This window comes from Ranitomeya variabilis, chromosome 8, assembly GCF_051348905.1.
Source record: "Ranitomeya variabilis isolate aRanVar5 chromosome 8, aRanVar5.hap1, whole genome shotgun sequence".
Lineage (NCBI taxonomy): Eukaryota > Metazoa > Chordata > Amphibia > Anura > Dendrobatidae > Ranitomeya > Ranitomeya variabilis.
This window is the reverse complement of record NC_135239.1, coordinates 160,562,021-160,581,822: the sequence shown is the minus strand read 5'-3', so window position 1 is coordinate 160,581,822 and position 19,802 is coordinate 160,562,021. Positions and strand designations below refer to the sequence as shown.

The window sequence follows — 19,802 nt, the reverse complement described above, 5'->3', positions numbered from 1 at the left end:
GGTGCTATCTGAGCATGCTCGGGTGCTAACCGAGTGTCTTTGGTGTGCTCGAAAAATTTGTACGAATCACCGCGGCTGCATGTCTCCTGGCTGTTTGATAGCCGCAACACATACAGGGATTTCCTGTTAGTTAGGCAAACCCTATCTGTGTTATGGCTGTCGAACAGCCCCTGGACATGCAGCCGCAGGGACGTAAACATATTTTTCAAGAATACCGAAGACACTCGGTTAGCTCCCGCGCATGCTCAGATAACACCTTATCCAAAGCACGCTTGATCAGCATCAGACTGGAGCACCTTGGGCCCACTAGAGTAAAATCATTCTTGGGGCCTACTATGTAGCTACATAGAAATAAATACAAGGCCATCAATTGTGGGGTAAAACATGCTAGTATGAGGGTATAATATAACGTAGAACACGTCTTAATTATGTAGCAGGGTTTGGGGTAGCCCCCTCATAGAATATAATGTAGCACCCCTCATTACCCTCTTCACCACCTCCATCATTGTCCTCATTACCACCTCCATAATTGCTTTCTCACCCACCACCCCCATCATTGCCCTTTCCACCACCTCCATCATTGCCTTCTCTTCCACTACCCCATCATTGCCCTTTCCACCACCTATATCATCATTGCTTTCTCCCCCATCACCCCCATCATTGCTCATTCCACCACCTCCATCTTTGCCTCCTCCCCAATACCACCATCATTGTCTTTTCCACCACCCCCATCATTGCCTTCTCCCCCACTACCCCATCATTGCCCTTTCCACCACCTCCATTATTGCCTCCTCCCCAACACCACCACCATCATTGTCATTTCCACCACCCCATCATTTCCATCATTGCCTTCTCCCCCACCATTGCCCTTTCCATCACTTGTTCTCTCCCCCACGATCCCCATCATCCTTTCCATCACTCCATCATTGCACTCTACACCACCTATACAAACACACACACCTCTCCGCACGTTCCCCAGCAGCATCTTTGTCACTGGCAGCTTCCTCTCCGGCACAGGCACGCACTGAAAGCTGACATCATCCAGCTGCATAGCTGTATCAAACAGGAAGCATCGGGCACAAAGCAGGATGGATCCCTTCAGCTCTGCTCCACTGCCATTTTCTCCCGTAGGCAGCAGAGCTGCAGGCATCGCTCCCTGCCCGCCACACATGAGGGCAATCTGGCAAGCCGCACCGGCTTTACATGTGGTATTTTAGCTGCAGCCTGCTAACAGTGAAATGAATATTTACCCCTCTCTACGCCATGGGGGAGTGGGGAAGAGTGAATATTCATTTCTCTTTAGCAGCGGGGACAGGCTTCTGCCTCCTGTCTCCCGCTGCTGCTCTGCTGGTTCCTGGCTCCCACAGCTGATGACTCAGGAGCTCCATAGCAGCTGCATGGTGTGCCGCTTTTGCTTTGATGACTGCTTTGCCCACTCTTGGCATTCTCTTGAGGAGCTTCAAGAGGTAGTCAGTAGAGGTAGAGGTTTAATAAGTGGGATTTCTTGCCTTATAAGTGGGGTTGGGACAATCAGTTGTGTTGTGCAGAAGTCTGGTGGATACACAGCTGATAGTCCTACTGAATAGACTGTTAGAATTTGTATTATGGAAAGAAAAAAGCAGCTAAGTAAAGAAAAACGAGTGGCCATCATTAGTTTAAGAAATGAAGGTCAGTCAGTCCGAAAAATTGGGAAAACTTTGAAAGTGTCCCCAAGTGCAGTGGCAAAAACCATCAAGCGCTACAAAGAAACTGGCTCACATGAGGACCGCCCCAGGAAAGGAAGACCAAGAGTCACCTCTGCTTCTGAGGATAAGTTTATCCGAGTCACCAGCCTCAGAAATCGCAGGTTAACAGCAGCTCAGATTAGAGACCAGGTCAATGCCACACAGAGTTCTAGCAGCAGACACATCTCTACAACAACTGCTAAAAGGAGACTTTGTGCAGCAGGCCTTCATGGTAAAATAGCTGCTAGGAAACCACTGCTAAGGACAGGCAACAAGCAGAAGAGACTTGTTTGGGCTAAAGAACACAAGGAATGGACATTAGACCAGTGGAAATCTGTGCTTTGGTCTGATGAGTCCAAATTTGAGATCTTTGGTTCCAACCACCGTGTCTTTGTGCGATGTAGAAGAAGTGAATGGATGAACTCTACATGCCTGGTTCCCACCGTGAAGCATGGAGGAGGAGGTGTGATGGTGCTTTGCTGGTGACACTGTTGGGGATTTATTCAAAATTGAAGGCATACTGAACCAGCATGACTACCAGAGCATCTTGCAGCGGCATGCTATTCCATCTGGTTTGTGTTTAGTTGGACCATCATTTATTTTTCAACAGGACAATGACCCCAAACACACCTCCAGGCTGTGTAAGGGCTATTTGGCCAAGAAGGAGAGTGATGGGGTGCTACGCCAGATGACCTGGCCTCCACAGTCACCAGACGTGAACCCAATCGAGATGGTCTGGGGTGAGCTGGACCGCAGAGTGAAGGCAAAAAGGCCAACAAGTGCTAAGCATCTCTGGGAACTCCTTCAAGATTTTTGGAAGACCATTCCCGGTGACTACCTCTTGAAGCTCATCAAGAGAATGCCAAGGGTGTGCAAAGCAGTCATCAAAGCAAAAGGTGGCCACTTTGAAGAACCTAGAATATAAGACATATTTTCAGTTGTTTCACATTTGGTCTGTACTGTGTGTATATATATATATATATATATATATATATATATATATATATATATATATATATATATATATATATATACACACACACACACACACACAATGTTCTGGGTTGAATTCCAGCACAATTATATACAGTATATACATGTCATTTTTGCTGGGACTCAACCAAAATCATTAGGTTGTTGTAGTGCAGTGGTGTCCTCACTGTGCAGTGATGAGGCAGTGACCCAGGAGAGTTAAAAGTAAACACAGGTTTAATGTCCAAAACTTGCAAACAAAACAAATGGTATCCTCCGGATCGCAGGCGAGAAACAAGACAGTCCGTAAATGTGGCCAGTTGCCGAGGGCGACTGCACCACCATATAATGCTGCGTGGTGCCAAGAGTTCGCTCTGCTTGGTGCTGTGTTCCCTCACACAGGCTGAGCTTTTGCAGAGCCGTCTGCTCTGCACCTTGCATACTCCACACTGACACACCCAACCCTCTGCAGCAAGGGTCTTTTTTTTTTTTTTTTTAAACAAGCAACCTGTGGCCTTAGGCCACATGTAAAACCCGGGCCTGGGGAGGAAATGGACTGCCCCATTAACTTCCTGTAGTCCGTTTCAAAAATAAAAGCCCATGACAGGTTGTCCCAAATCTGCCTTGGATAAATAGCTTGCCCAAGGCCAACACTCACTTTTATTCTGCATTGCAATCACAGCTATGCCTATGACTGCAATCCACTCCCATGGCCTCAATATGCTCGTGTGCGCATCCTGATGGACACATAGCAACCCTCACATATGACCCCGGTCACTGCCAAACATTGTATAATGATCTTCCACATATTGTCATGTGCACAGTAGACTAAATTTTTGGAAATCTGCTCAGACCCGTATATCTGGAAGCAGCTATAAGTCTAGTAGTGCTGATGGTTTGTATATGGATTCCACCAGCCCTTCTAAACACCATGTGGAGTGGCGTCACCCGAGTGCTGCAGTCCCCGATGCCAAGAAGTGGCCTGAATGTGTGCACTTCACAAACAATAAAAATAAACAAAAAAGTAATCGTTCAAGAGCCTAAATAAATAAAATAAAGGTGAAATTTTAACCTCACATAAAAGGTATAAATTCCCTCTATGGTTTTGGACACAAACTAGGAGCTGATGTCTGTAAAGTGCTGTGGAATTAATGGCCCTATATAAGAGAGTAACAAAGAAATGAGAAGTAAAATAGGAACGGATGCAGTTATGTTAAAGGTTAACAGGAAAAGAATGGAAAATATCTTGTACATTCTGATGAAGAAAAAAAAAATCTAAAATCTTGCAATGCTGTGGTCAGGCCGCCAGTGGTGGAGGTGCATTGGAACAAGGAGGCGCGCTTATTTCTACACATAACGTAGCTGTCATCTAACACTGCAATAAAAGCAAACTATAAAACCATTTCACACGCTTCGCCTGGTTACTAATATTCTCAATTTACGGGGTTGGCCATTATCAGTGTAACCTAATGTGTATGATCTATTGACAGTCCAAAGCCATCAGGAAAAGCTAATTCACAGCAGCGATGCAGGAAAGTCATTTTAAGAGCAGAGGAAGTTTTATAGACGATCTCCATATTTAAAGTTGTTTGCTTCTTTTACTACAGTAAGTAGGTTCAAAATGCTGCCCAAATTGATTTCTTAATATACCTGTATAGTAATTGGAGCTCACAATAGATGTAGATTAAAAGGGAATCTGGCACCAGGTTTTTGCCACCTAATCTGAGAGCCACAAAATGTAGAAACAGAGACACTGATTCCAGTGATGTGTCACTTACTGGGCTGCTTGCTGTAAATTTAATAAAATCACTATTTTATCAGCAGGAGATTATCACTACAGGACCATGAAACCAGCTTCCAGGTAGTCCTCCATATTCATAACATCTGTATAACCCCGCCCACATCAGTGATTGGCGGCTTACTGTGTACACTGTGAATGGGCAGAAAGCTGCCAATCAGTGGTGTGGGCGGGGTTGTACAGAGCTCAGCATTCAGAGACTTTATCAAAATAGCAGCAAGCAGCCCAGTAAGTGATCTCGCTGGAATCAGGGTCTCCTTCTGCTCTCAGATGGGGTAGCAAAAACCTGGTAACAGATTCCCTTTAAAATATAGCATGTAGACTACTCTTCATATAAAATCCTACTAGCTACTACTAGTTGTAGGCCAGAGGTTGTGATGGAGCACACTGTGGGATTTTTAGTTGTATGTCAAAGAAATCTTTGCCTCCAAAGACTTTAAAGAGATTGTCCATCCTCAGTATAGATCACCAAGATCATATTGGGTCAGACGCAGCCCCCCAACCTCTCACCTGTGTGCAGTTCCGGATGTAAAAAAATGTACAGAAACAAATCATCCACTAATGGTTACTGCAGGATAACCCCTTTTCAGCGTATGCAGCCATGCTGTTCCAGCTCCGTACAATGGTGGCGGCGTTGTCCAGATACAAACAGTTGATCAGTGGGAGAACTAGATGTTGATATATTGATCCTACGTATAGGCCATCAATATCTAAGCTGGGAACAACCCCTTTAGTGCAAGTCACGTCACCTGGTGCTCTAAAATAGAAGCTCTACCAGGCGCATGACAGCGAGGTACGAGGAGGTCACACAAAGGTTCTGGGTGTGAAAAGGACGTGCCACAAAGTCCTAGTGATTCATTCTGGAGCCTGTGAAATGCCCAGAAGCCTTCTACCAGCAGGAAATCTTATGGTCCTCAAAACGCTTGAGCAATTTCTTAAGATTACTGTTGACACAGTGTTACAAGATGATTTTGCAAGCTGGTGAAACAAGTTTTAGCAAGCAACAGCGCCTTCTTTTATTGGTCCGATGACAGCAATAGTTTATATGCTAGAGGTGAGGGGGAAGGCAACAGAACAGAACATGTAGGAATGGCTGTTATCCAGGTGAAAGGGTGGGCTGATCTGGGCAAGCCAACAGCCAGTTAAAGCTTTATAATATGGGTGGTGCACCAGCAATCCTCGGGGATGCCCATACATCCACGTAGGTGGCCCAGCCAGGAGATGTCCTGATGCCAGCCCTACCAGCAATCCTACCCTACATGCAATCAGCAAGAGCCCTGGATGGAAGATGTCAGGGGACAGTCTAGTATTTTATGATAATCGTGGAAACGGTCAGACTGGCCCACAGGAGACAACCCTGGTGGGCGCCTGTGCATGAGTGATCCCCCAGCCTCCTAAATGAGCAGCACTTGGCACAATACACTTCATTCACTATGTACAGTATAACATTTCCCAGTTTATTATATAAACTTGTAAATGAGGTAGTGATATTTGCATGTAACTGAACTATGGACCCCCTGAATTGATGTTATTGGTGGGCCCTTGGCATTGCAACATTTAAAAGTGCATTGTAAGGAGATAATCAGCAACCAACCCTGCTCCTGCAGGTGATGTGGGGGGTTGGTCTATAGAGAAATTAACAAAACAGGGGTGGTCTCTGCTCCCCCTGTTATCTCCTCACAACGCGCACTGACAGTGCACTCTGTTGCCAGCTCGTCACTTCTCATCAGATCGGATGAGGGAGTGCACTGTCACTGTGAATATTACACATTGACAAGATGACAACTGACACATGCTCAATAAAGCAAGGACTAGCCCAGCTCCTGAAAGTCATCACTAATATCGCTTTATTTCAGGGGCAGGGCAGAGGCTGCAGCAGTGACCTGAGGCTCTACCCACTAATGACGACTCCTAGGGATTTTTTAATTAAAGTATATTATAAAAGAGATGATATTGAATAGATAAGACCTTTAGTATTAAAATAAATATTAATTTCAGGTCATTCCCTACTAATGGATACAACTATATGGGGTATGGATGGACCAGAAGGGGAGTAACTCAATTTATTCCTAAGGGTTCAAGTATAGATTCGGAGAGCGGCTGGTATAACGAGCCCTCCGCCTGCTCCCTTATATGTTACACTATTTGTAGGGTGGAGAATATCAAAATAAACTGGAGGCCACATTGCTTGGCTTGCAGAGCTCCAGGATAGGCAGGCTAGTGCCCAGTGTGTGCTCACTGAAGTGGGGGAGGGGGTCCGCACTGCTATTTTCACACAGGGTGGGGTCTGCTGAGGAGGGGGAGAGCACGACCTTTCCCTTCCTACAGGAAACAGGCGCAGAAATTGTATCCCTGAGGCCTTGTGTCTAGCGGGTGAGAGCCTGCAATGCGGAGGCCTGGCTGCTGCAATCAGTGCTGTGTGCAGAGGAGCTGCAGCCATTCACTGATGCTGGAGACTTCACATTTCAGCCCTGAAATCAGCCACACATTCCTGAATGTCAATCACCAGAGGCAGGACTCTGCTAGCAAGACTATATAACACCGCTGCCTTACATCCTTACTGTGTGATACACTGGCATTTACATTATATTCAGCATTGATATTGGAAAATATTTTTTTTTTATTGCTTTATAAGCTGAATCCTGAAAGGAGACGTGAGTATTAATTTTTCAATCCAGAAGCTTGTGTGTGAAAATAAATTCAGCCGTACTTACCCCCGATTGTGCCAGCTCAGCCCTCCGGTGCCCCCTCTGCAGCCATATGGACAAACACTAGGCTCGGCAGTGATGCTGATGTACAAAGCACCAGACCTCGGAGACCAGTGATCGGCTGCAGCGGTCACATAAGGGTGATGTGATGTCAAGGGGTAGCAGCGGACAAGTACATCTGACTTCTCTTTTTAATCCATTGCTTTATTTTTTCTTAGATAAACCTGATTAAAGACATTTTTTAAAGAGGGTTTCCCATTAAAGTTATGGTGCGTTGCTAGAATATGTAGTAACCAAACTGCTACAATGCTCAAAATTCCTAGAAAGAATTGGTTTCTTTGGATTTTCCATGTAGTCTGACCCAAAGTGAAGTGCAGAGAGCTGTAAAAAAGCCACAGAAGTTGCAGTTCTTGCTCCGTGCCAAGACAGAGGATAAGGAGCCAAAAGTACCTAGACTGTATAAATTGCCTCTTCTGAGGACTAGAACTTTAGCGCCATCAACAGGCGGTGCTATTGTTCTAGTCCTCTTCCTCTCAGAAAAGGAAATTTGCCTATTTAATTTCCCAGAGGAGCATGCATGGCCTATAAGTCTCCTCACTCTGACATGCCTGGCTTGTCACTCTCCATAAGGAGAAACGTTACCCCTTAGATCCCTTTACTTAGACTACGACACTTATTTTAGGTTGCGTCCCATCTGTTCTTAACGTTATGCCCATTGCTAGTATGTACTAGGACCTACAGATCCATGCGATGGAGGGATGAGCCCTACAAGCCGGAGAACACAATCTTTAAGAAAGGAGCTCGGTGGCTTGAGCAGAGAATAAATGACTACACACAGTCATTGTGACTCCATACTATGGAGCTGTAGGCCGTGTATCGTTGTTATCACTGGGGTGGATGGGCGTAAAGTTCTATATTTATAAATGGTGGCATCAGTTGACCGTGTCCGGGATTGTACGCTACGCCGATCACTTGATTAAAAATGGCAACAATGCACAATTTTGACCTTCATACTGTATTTGATGAGATGTACAAGAGTGGCGCAACTACTGAAGACGTCTCCCACAGACTAAAAGAATTACAAGTCTTCAGGTATTTCATCTTTTTAGCATCCAACAGGGCAAGTCAGGACACAGTGAGGATCAGCCGGATCTCGGTTTATTCAGGAATGTGACTTGGAGCATAAGGTTTTGTTCTGCAGTGTTAAGGTGTAGGACATTGGTGATGACAGCAGGATGGGCACAGCCATTCTATTAGTTGTTGATTACTGCAAAAGTGAAAATTCAAGGTTGACAAAGTCAAAGCCACCAAATGTAATCAGTAATGTAAGCCCGTTCTCAGGAGGGTCACTGAAACGTTTGTTAGGCTATGCATCTCGGTGTGAGAATTCAAGAAATACTGTATATTTCAGACTATAAGACGCACCCCAACATTTTTAGAAGGAAAATAGGGGGGGGGAAATTAATGCGTCAAATGGGGGTCCGCCTTACAGTCCAAACTCAGCTTACCATGGGGGGGGAAGGGTTAAATCAGCAGCGATGGTGGAGGTCACAGGAGTTGTTCGGTGGTCCGGCGATGATCTGGCTCCCATCCCAGGCTGGTGCAGCAGGTGCTCGGTGGTGTGGGGGCTCTGCTGACATTTTGTGACAGCCCAGAGCCGCCACACATCCATTGCTGCAATGCGGTGGCACCCAGGAAAGTGGCCGCTGGAGATCTCGGGAACACCGAATACTGCTGCACCAGCCTGGTATGCGAGTCAGATCATAGCTACTGATGAGCGATATACTCATTACTTGAGATTTCCTGAGCACGCTCGGGGGTCCTCCGAGTATTTTTTTGGTGCTCGGAGATTTTGTTTTTCTTGCCGCAGCTGAATGATTTACATCTGTTAGCCAGCATAAGTACATGTGGGGGTTGCCTGGTTGCTAGGGAATCACCACATGTACTTATGCTGGCTAACAGATGTAAATCATTCAGCTGCGGCAAGAAAAACGAAATCTCCGAGCACTTACAAATACTCGGAGGACACCCGAGCATGCTCGAGAAATCTCGAGTAACGAGTATATTCGGTCATCACTAATCATAGCCCTGCAGCGTCAGACCACCTTACATGAGTTTTATTTCCCACTAGAAATACACAAAAAAGAGATGACTTGTCACCTGGACAGGGACCATTTACAAAATAGCATTTGACAGGGACCCCAATATCCGTAGGTAACTTCTCCGGGGCCTTGCCTTCAAAAACGCTAGTTGGGTATTAATTAGTGATGAGTGAGGTTTGCCCGAGCAACGAGTATACTCGCTCATCACTAGTATTAATCAATGTTATCTGGCTAAAATCAGGGGGCGATTCAGCTGTGAATGCCCAAGTGTATAAAACTCAATAAATGCAGAACAATTCTGAAAACCCCTGTACACATCAAAAATACAAGACATAAGAAGTAGTCCTCCAAGATCTTTATTTACATATAGCAATGTATTCGTTTTTTGTCTGTATATCATTGAGAAATTAAAAAATATATATTCATATTCACCCATATATACACATTGTATATACACATACATAAATATACATATATTATTTACACACCGCTCGCCGATCACATGCAGTCATATTAGTCATTTGATTTCGGACAGACTCGCTTGTTTTACAGGAGGTCAAACTACAGAGTGGAAACGTCCTGGAGACGGGAATGTTAAAGGGTTCCATGTAACATACTGTACAGTCCGATCAGCAGAATACAGTGCTTATACAATACCGCATCCTCATGGGCACTACCTAACAAATCTCTGTGCCACAGGGCTTTCACTGCTTTACAGAGCCCTCAGGAAATCAGTAGTTGTTCACACTGGTGGATACATGGTCCTCTGCTTTGTACAATGACATCGTTTTGGCTTCACTTCTCCTTTATCGACTGAATTTTGAGTATATTTCACATTTCAAGAATGTATTGTGCAGTTTTAAATGAGATGTACGACGTAAATCAGTCACCAGGTTTTTGCTCCCCCATCCAAGAGCAGCATGATGTAGGGGAAGAGACCCCGATTCCAGTGATATGTCACTTACTGGGCTGCTTGATGCATGTTTAATAAAAATTAAGTTTTTTTCTGCTGCACATTTAGCAGTTCTCTGAATGCGGAGCTGTGTAACCCCGCCCACACCACTGATTGTAGAGTGCACACAAAGCGGCCAATCAGTGGTGGGGGCGGGGCTACACAGCTCATGAATATGGAGGACTACCTGGCAGCAGGTCCTGCAGTGATAATCTCCTGCTGATAAATAAAATAGTGGTTTCATAAAAAAATACAGCAAGCAGCCCAGTAAGTGACACATCACTGGAATCAGCGTCTCTCTTCCTACATTATACTGCTCTCAGATTAGGTAGCAAAAACCCGGTGACAGATTCCCTCAAATCTAAAAAGGTTCCATAAGCCTCGTACTGTAAACTAGATATCGACACCGAGTGGCGTAGCTAGCGTGGAGGAGGGAAGGGAATGGGCAGCCCGGGCCTACATACTCTATGGGGCCTACGTACCCTATGGGGCCTACTCACTGCGATGGCCACTCAAGTAGTTCAGCATGCAGTTTAACCCTTTGATAGACCAGGAAGCCATAGCCTCCCTGCCATAGCACTCCAGTTTTATGATGTAGGTCACGTCACTTTAGACCTGTGGCTCACAGAATGGCAGAGGTACTCACAGAACATTAGCTTCACCTGCCAGGCATTGTCCCAGCTTTCTGGTGCCCGATTACTTTTTAGGATCACTCAGGGCAGGGGTACTCAGGGGCATTATTAGTATTTCTAGTGGATGTGGGGGAACTATTAATTGTAAGGGGAAGCTTACAGCACTTACAGCAGTGGCATTATTACGGTTTGGGGAACTATTAGTGGTTAAGGGGGCATTATCACTTTTTGGGGCACACGAGGGACAATACTGTTATGTGGGCATTTAAAGGGCATTCTTTACAGGGTGCACTCATGGCATGGCTAAACTATCGCTCTATAGGACACAAACGAGTGTGATAACTTTAGAGCGCACAGGCAATAAAAATTACTATATTCTGGGTGGGCAATTAAGGCTTAAAGAGGGCAGAATTACCATGTGGTGCACTAAAAGGAGCACAGTTCCCATGTAACAGCAGGTACAGTAGAAGCGACTAGTAGGGCAGCAGAAGGGTCAGTATAGGGCATCGACAGGATGGAAATCGGTGGGGGCGGTGATAAAAATATGAGAAACTGGGTAACAGCAGTGGAGACGCAATAGAAATAATTTGTCTTATATGGTATCTACCATGACAAAGTCACTGAATGGTGGGGATATCATGTACGGAGCCTCTGTAGCTACAGACATGGGTTACCGGCCCGGACAGACCTATCTCGCCCCCTCCTCCGCTCCGGTGAACCCCTAGCTACGCCTGTCGGCACTAGTTTGCTCTCAGCACAATCAGCATTACAGGCTCGTTTCTCTAGGAGGATTGACAGCTTTACAAAGGGGATCAGATGAGAACAAAGCACAGAAGTGGCCACGCACGCGTACAGACACGCCGCCGTACAGTCCTGAACTCTGGATACCCTCGTTATTTGGAGAAAGGCTTTTGGACCAGATATCACTACTGCCAAGAACAGGAGAAATTTTTTTATTTATTTTTTATAGTTCAAATATTCTTTAGTTCAGAGATACATTTTTTGGGAGAGAGTCTCTGATGCCCTACAAAACTCTTTTTACAGAAGAAAGGATTTTGCGGTTATCGTTCCCCTGAACCGCTGGCATCTTCACACTGCATTTATCCAATTCATAGGTGAAATGAAAAATGATATGTGAGGGATAAGCCATGTGGAAACTGCAGCCATTCTTTCAGTAGTAACTGGATTCTCTTCCTGTAAAGTGATACAAGTCTTTCATAACGATGGAGAATATTTGCCAGAAAGCGTTAGATGAGAGAAGCTGCCAGCTCGTAAATAGGATATGGAGTTACACTTTCCATGGACATACATATAAGCTTATCTAACCAGACATGACAGTAGTAAAGAACAATTGCACATCTTCTAAAAAGAACTCCTCCTCCTCCTCCTCCATGAAAGTTTTTATCCTCTCAATATATTGCAATCATATTATATAACACTGTACGTACAATTGCTCATTTTCCCTTTCTACACAGATAATTCTTCTCTTTTCTCTGCTCTTTGTATAAACAAAGTCTCTTGTCCCTGCATTTATCATTCCCCTCTTCAACTCTTGACCCAGCTGCTCCCTCCTCACCATCAGGGACATATGCAGACAAAATGAACCTCCTGTTTCTACATAGAGCTTAGAAGGATTCAGCTTGTCAGTTTTTAATCATGTGATGTTATAGACCTAATAGAAAAAAAAAAAGAATTAAGTGGGTAGAAAGGCAAAAAGAGCAATTGTAAGTACACAGTGCTATATAATAAGATGACTGCAATATATTAAGAGGATAAAAACTTTGATGGGAGGAGGAGGGCATCTTTTAGTGTACAGGAAAAGAGGTTTTTATTTAACGTATCTGGTGGTTTTCTTTTACTGGGTGCAATAAATGCCAAGTGGTTATACTGTACACCCAACCTTTCTACAACCCTGGTCAGCCAAATATTTCGGTGTACGTCTACCTATACACAGTGGTAAAATCTGATGCACAGTCTCGTCCATAACAATCATCTCTTCTTTCTACACCGCCACAAAAAATGGTCATTTTGTCTGCACACAAGAGACCCCTATCTACTATAGGAAAGGAAACTTTGGTGGCCACAAAAACCAACAAGAACTCTGGTCCAGGCCTCATTCAGATATATGTGATAATATGAAACACACACATTATATATATATATAATATATATATATATTATATATATATATATATATATATATATATATATATATATATATATATATATATATATATATATATATATTATTTTTTTTCTTTTTCATGGATAGGACACGTATATGTATCTGTTGTAGTCTACGGGGCCATTCAGATTTTCATGTTTTGTTTTGGGTTTTTTTCACGGATCGAGTGGTCAGAAAAAAAAAAAAATTCTATAAAAATAACAGACCTGTACGTTTTTGATCCGAGTCACGAATCAAGGTTACTCACCCTACAAGTTTATGGATCCGTGAAAGTGACGGTCAGCACATGGACGGCACCAGTGTGTAATCAGTGGACTGTCTGATTACCAATGTGATGGACGGGGAAAGCTTTGTACTTTTATTCATATGTGGAAAATCACCGATGGTAAAAATGGACACAGACCAAACACTGATCCAAAATAACCAAGGAACGGTCCAGCATTTTACACACAAGAAGAATCACAGATGTCTGAATGAGGCCTTAGTGCACAAAAAAAAACAAAACAAAAAAACAGACTTTCACAGGGGCAACAAAAAAAATTCAGAAAAACAAAACTAATTGGCTGGTTCATAACCTTCTAATACAAAGAAACAGCACCATGTGGAATGGAGCGGAGCTGCAATAGGAGACAACCCATGTAAAAAGCAATCAGTTTTGGCAAAACAGGAACAAGTAAACTGCGAAACAAATGCCCCCATTTATGATCAGGTAGGCTGGAGTATAGAAACATCAGTGAAGTCACTGTCCTGTAAGGATGTGATCGCCCTGTGTTCTCAGGTCCAATGGTACCAGCAAATTCCCGCTGCACAACTTGTACAGGTGAAACCCCGGCTTCTGAAGGGTGAAGGTTATTCAGCCAAAAAGCAAAAGTAATTGGAGAAAATTTACAGGTTTGGTTTTGCAAAAAAAAAATCATGCTGAACACCATCATGGCAAATTTGGATTGGAAGAATACACCTTTATACACACATTGACCATGAATATAACTATGGACAAGGAACACTCACAATAAAAGTGAGCTAAAAACAATAACTTCGATATGACCGATACATAAGACCCAAAGTGCTATTAAAGCAGATATGTCACCAGATTTCACGCTACAAAATGCATATATTAAATAGGTCTCCTAGAGCTGATGAGACTGGTGTATTTACTTTGAGAAGCCTTGTCAGAATATCTGTGTAATCCTGGATATTAAGCTAAAACAATGCGTATTTGTAATATCAGACAGGCAAGCTTTCAAAAAGAACTATACAGCCATTCTGACATTGATTTTTTAAAGTACACCAGTCTCATCAGGTCCAACAGATCTGTTTAATGGCAAATGTAGATTCTTCTTAGTGGATATTAGTACAGTGGTGAAGGACCTTGTTGTCTCCTAGGCCAAGCAGCAGCTTCATCAAATCAAATGTTACATGCAATTTACTGGAAATTGAATGCAACATTCCAACTGAATCCTTCGTCTATATTCACACACAGCAAATCCATTCATCTAAAGGAGGCTTGAAGAACTTGGTTGCGAAAGCCAACCTCCTTCACATCTGTGGAATGGATTTCAGTCAGTTACGCCATTTCTGCAGAAATAATTTGCCACATGTGAATGTACCGACGCCAAGTTACCAACCAATATAAGTGGAGTATACCTTTATTAATCGGAGCAGACTTATACGAAGCTGGAGCGAAGTATGAAGAGAAATGACAAGTAAAAATCGAGGAATACAGGTGTGGTTATGGTTCGCTGCTGAACAGAGGAATGTATATTACTCTAATGATTCAACACAAAACAAAAAAAACAAAACAATAAAAACAGAATTTTCAAAGCATAAAACACAAAACAAAACCAGGGAGGTAGATAAGAAAAGGCAAAACAAAACCCTTAATGCCAAGCTAGATGGTTAAAATCCATTACTATAGGAGATCTCCATATTGTAGCTTACATAGTAGTCAATTACGCCATCACTAATGCCCAAACCATGACAACAGACAATGGGGAGCCTCGATCAAAGCACTTCTGGCTTCTAATGAATCAGGTCGTCTCGGCATTGTGGCTTCTACAGTGCAGCAAATAATTCACAACAGCTGAACCAATCGGCCCAAAGCTCTGATACAATAAAACTATTATGTAGATTCCCTTGTATTTACCCCCAACCGTGCAAACAAGAAATTCCCTTTATAGGGTAGAATATATAATCTATTCTCTTTATTTCATCCACATTGATACGGTACCTAGAAGGCTTCCATTAGTTCATATTAATGACTGACAAAGTGCCTTGCCTTCAGTGACATTACTTCAAGTAGTGCTGGGGTGTGCTTATTCTGACCGCTATGGTAACCCTTACATTACGGCTCTTCGATGACCATTTCTCAAGTTTCGTTCAGGAAATGCTCTGGGAAGTGAGATGTGGTGTTAAACTTGTGATGATATTTGAGCACGAGTCACAGCAACTTCCACTTGCTCTCTGCTCTCCAGAAACCATGTAGTAAGACCCACAGAACGGCGATCTCTACTGGTCAACGACCCAAGCTCAATGCAAGGACAGAGCTCTACTGGTCAAGGACCCCAGTTTAGTGCAAAGACAGAGCTCTACTGGTCAACTACCCCAGCTTAGCGCAAAGACAGAGCTCTACTGGTCAACGACCCCAGCTTAGCGCAAAGACAGAGCTCTACTGGTCAACTACCCCAGCTTAGCGCAAAGACAGATCTCTACCAATGACCCCAGCTTAGCACAATGACAGATCTCTACCAGTCAATGACCCCAGCTTAGCACAATGACAGATCTCTACCAGTCAATGACCCCAGCTTAGCGCAAAGACAGATCTCTACTGGTCAACGACCCCAGCTTAGCGCAAAGACAGATCTCTACTGGTCAACGACCCCAGCTTAGCGCAAAGACAGAGCTCTACTGGTCAACTAACCCAGCTTAGCGCAAAGACAGATCTCTACTGGTCAACGACCCCAGCTTAGCGCAAAGACAGAGCTCTACTGGTCAACTAACCCAGCTTAGCGCAAAGACAGATCTCTACCGGTCAACGACCCCAGCTTAGCGCAAAGACAGCTCTACTGGTCAACGACCCCAGCTTAGCGCAAAGACAGATCTCTACCAGTCAATGACCCCAGCTTAGCACAATGACAGATCTTTACCAGTCAATGACCCCAGCTTAGCGCAATGACAGATCTCTACTGGTCAATGACTCCAGCTTAAAGCAAAGACATCTCTACCGGTCAGCGACTGCAGCTTAATGCAACACCCAAAGAGCTTGATCAGCATTTTTCCAATATTATTTCCCCCAGGAACGTTGCCTCTGTGCACAACATATACACCAATTTTAACATTTGGCAGAAAAATGGTTTGCAATTAAAAAAAAAAAAAAAAAAAAGATGCCAGTCATAAAACACAAACAGTGCTCCCACTCCCACCCAAAAAAGTGCATTATATCTTCATTCTCACCATTACTACCCTATTCTTTCAGGCCCTATGATGTATTGGCACTAATGCTAAGGAAGTGACAGCAATACAGCACATTTCACCCTCCGAAAGATGCGATCATGTGGCAGAAGAGTATCACAATGGCTTTCCACGTTCATGCTACTGAGGGTTAATCATTTATAACCCATTTGATGCCAAGGAGTGTTGCTTGGAAGCTACAAACCTTCATTACAAGCCATTGTTCCTGAAAGGGTGTTGGCATGCATATGGAACCGGAAGTGAAAAGTCATACTCAAATAATATGTGCAGCATGATCAGGCACCCTTTCCTTGCCACAGGGGGAGAAATCAGCAAAACTTATTCCCTGTAACATAAAAAGAGAACACTGGAAACACATGTAAACATGCAATGTTGCATAAACCGCTGCACGGACATGGAGTAGCAATGTTGGAATACCACTTGGTGGGAGTACTCTCGCCACCATCAATCTCCTGAGAAATCAATTCCCTTAGCAACTACCAATCCAACCAAGCAAACTAGCTTCATTGGGTTTATTCTTCCCTTTGGTTAGTGGTAAATCGCATTTCCAGTGGATCCACAAGGGAGAAAAATAAGCAAAAGATAAAAAATTATATGTATGAATTGTAAATGAATAGTTCAAGCGGGCCAAGTTAATTGTACCATTTTCAACATGACTTCCCTTACCATTCACCTCAGCTATAGGGGTTTTTAATTAAGTAACCAAAACGTTGGGGATTTTCCATGATAAATTTTGGGGCATACATGTGCTCGTGGGGGTCTGCTGCTGGATATTCTTGCTTGGTTCCATCAAACCAACCCCCGGTCTTTATAAGCCATCTAATATAGTTTAAGTCTCTTTTGTCTTCATAGTCACCCCATCTTGGAAAATCTCCATTTTGTGCAGAGATCAGCTTGAAGTGGATTCCTTCTGGAGGGAAGCACCAGGAGCAGTGCCAGCCAGCAAAATGTAAAGGGCTCCCTATAGACCACTGAACTAGAATGTGCCCAGTTTTGTTCTCGTACTGGCGGAAGTTGGGCATGGTGTAATACTCCCGTCGTCGCAGGCGGATACCGTCTGTGCCATATACTGTACGAAGCATTCCAACGGTGCAGCCAGAAATTACCTCCAGTGTGCCTGGTTGCTTCCAAAAGAAGCCATAGAGTGATTTGCGCATATGGAAAGCAATGGGTTCTGTCCACCCGTCATAAAGCTTAAGAAAGAGCACTCCTTCCCTGCTAGGTATCTCATCGGCGTCATCTATAATAAATAGGTCATCATCCCGCAAGTTGCGTAGACGAGCAATCCCGTTGTGAGTCAGAAATGTCCGCAGATAGTCGTCCGCTATCCACCCATCTTGTTTCCCACCTTCAGGGAAGTGGTCCAGAAACACATACACCACTTTGGATTTAATGTACTCAAATGTGCCATTGAGAAGCATTTGGCGGAATACGAGGGGACGCGGCTCCCCATATGCTGTAAAGTTTGATTCACATATTAAGAAAACATCCACCGCCCCCTCCAGCTCTCGGAAGCGTGTCTCCAGCAGATCAAATTCATGATTTATATTGATGGCATTGATAACACGGCGTGGCTTTAGCCGTGGGGTTAATCGATCCTTTGTGGGGAGATTGGAGTGTTGAACAACTGTTGGCACCCCACAACTAGGTCCGTGCCAGCCTGGTAAACAAACACATTCCACCCATTTCCTTCGTTTCTGTGTTTGCTGCTGTGACTGTCGGGAAATGCTAGGCAAAGCCTTGCGTGGAGAAGACCGTTCTGGCTTTTCAGAGGGCAAGCGGTCTAGTGACTTTGTTCCTGGTTTGAAACATACACCACCAGACTTAGTTCTCACAAAATATTCCGTTGTATCTTCCAGCAATACAAATTCCTTATGGTGCAATTCACCTGTGTTAAAGCCTTGACTTTGTCCTGAAGGAGGAGGCCTGGGTTGCAGCACAGCAGCCTCCGGAGGCCGATAGTAGCCAGGGGTGCGTAGAACCTGGATGCCATCATCAGACCGTTCTTTGTGTTGAGGTATTAGAGGCCGAGACTCCCAAAAGAAGCCAGAAATGAAATTTGGACTAAGAGAGACCAAGTCCTTTGACAGTGAAACATAAGATAGGGCTTTCAGAAAGTGGAGAACCGAGATTACACACAGTCCAGCCATGCAAAGGAGCAGGAACATCTTGTGCCACCTCATCTTCATCCTGTCAATGAAGCAGAAACAACAGTCATTAACCGGATCAGCAGCATTTGTACAATCCAGTTATATCAAAACTAATGTTTACTGTGAGGACACTACTAGGCTAGAGGCGAGAAAACAAGAGCAAACATTATAGACTGACATTTTTGCAGGCCAAATGCTCGCCTCCACCCATACGTATGGGGGGAAAAGAGTCAGCTTGAAAAAAAAGTATACAGCTTGTTTAAAATTCAACACAACCGACCCTTAATTCCCCTGGTCATCTGCTCTTGGGGAAAAACTGGGGTCCTTCCTCCCAATACACATGAGATGATCGGCCTTTCGCCATACAACTCAATGGGATCAGTTGACATTCATCTGGCAAAATTTACTGTCTTCTGCAGCTTTGTTGCGTAAACAGGAACAGAATGAGCAGAGTCATTTCCTTATCATTTGTGGGCGAGTAAATTAATGACGGCTCGGCTGTACTACAGGGGACGTATACAAGGAAGGATATATGTGCTACACACAGATAAAGCTCTGTATACATCTCTCCTTCCACAACGACCAATGTGTATGCTGGGAGAAAACTCCATGTTAGTCTTTTGGTTAATGGGGACCTATGAAAAATGTTAAGAGTGGCGTTTTGGCCTCCATACTGTTGATGATTAAACTGTACAGGAAATCACAGCAGCCTTCATTGCTACGGGATCGGAAAAGTTGTTATTCTGGAACGGCGAGGTCTGTAATTCTTTTTAGTATTACAGAACATTTCCTGCCGTCTCTCTAGAATATACAGTGGATTATATACATACAGTGCGTTTCATACAAAGACAAATTAACTGACCGAAAAGTGACTTGTCAGGCATGAGCAACCACTAACATATCTGTCTATATACCTAGGCAGTTATACCCAACTAGTAAGCGAGCAACCGCAACGTGACACAAACATATGTTATCTAACAAATGTGTTCCAACAGGAATGTAGAATTTGGTCTTAAATAAAATAAAATAAAAAAAAATAGGAAGAAAGTTCTCATCCGTTAATTCACAGCACAAAATTCTCTGCAAAAAGACGTAAAAAACAAACAAACAA

General features: G+C 43.8%; 2 protein-coding genes across 7 annotated transcripts in view; both read right to left on the bottom strand.

The window, feature by feature from the left end:
- Positions 1-19,802, bottom strand: part of MIURF (mitochondrial elongation factor 1 upstream open reading frame) — a 149,080-nt gene that overhangs the window by 100,476 nt on the left and 28,802 nt on the right. The gene's annotated exons all lie outside the window — the stretch shown is intronic.
- The window catches only part of MGAT3 (beta-1,4-mannosyl-glycoprotein 4-beta-N-acetylglucosaminyltransferase), an 80,474-nt gene continuing 73,788 nt past the window's right edge, over positions 13,117-19,802 (bottom strand). For all 6 annotated transcript variants that reach the window (XM_077278465.1, XM_077278467.1, XM_077278466.1 and 3 more), the window contains exon 2: positions 13,117-18,731. In XM_077278465.1, the coding sequence (XP_077134580.1) occupies positions 17,216-18,730 (1,515 nt within the window). In that variant the 5' untranslated portion in view covers position 18,731 and the 3' untranslated portion in view covers positions 13,117-17,215. The remainder of the gene's footprint in view (positions 18,732-19,802) is intronic.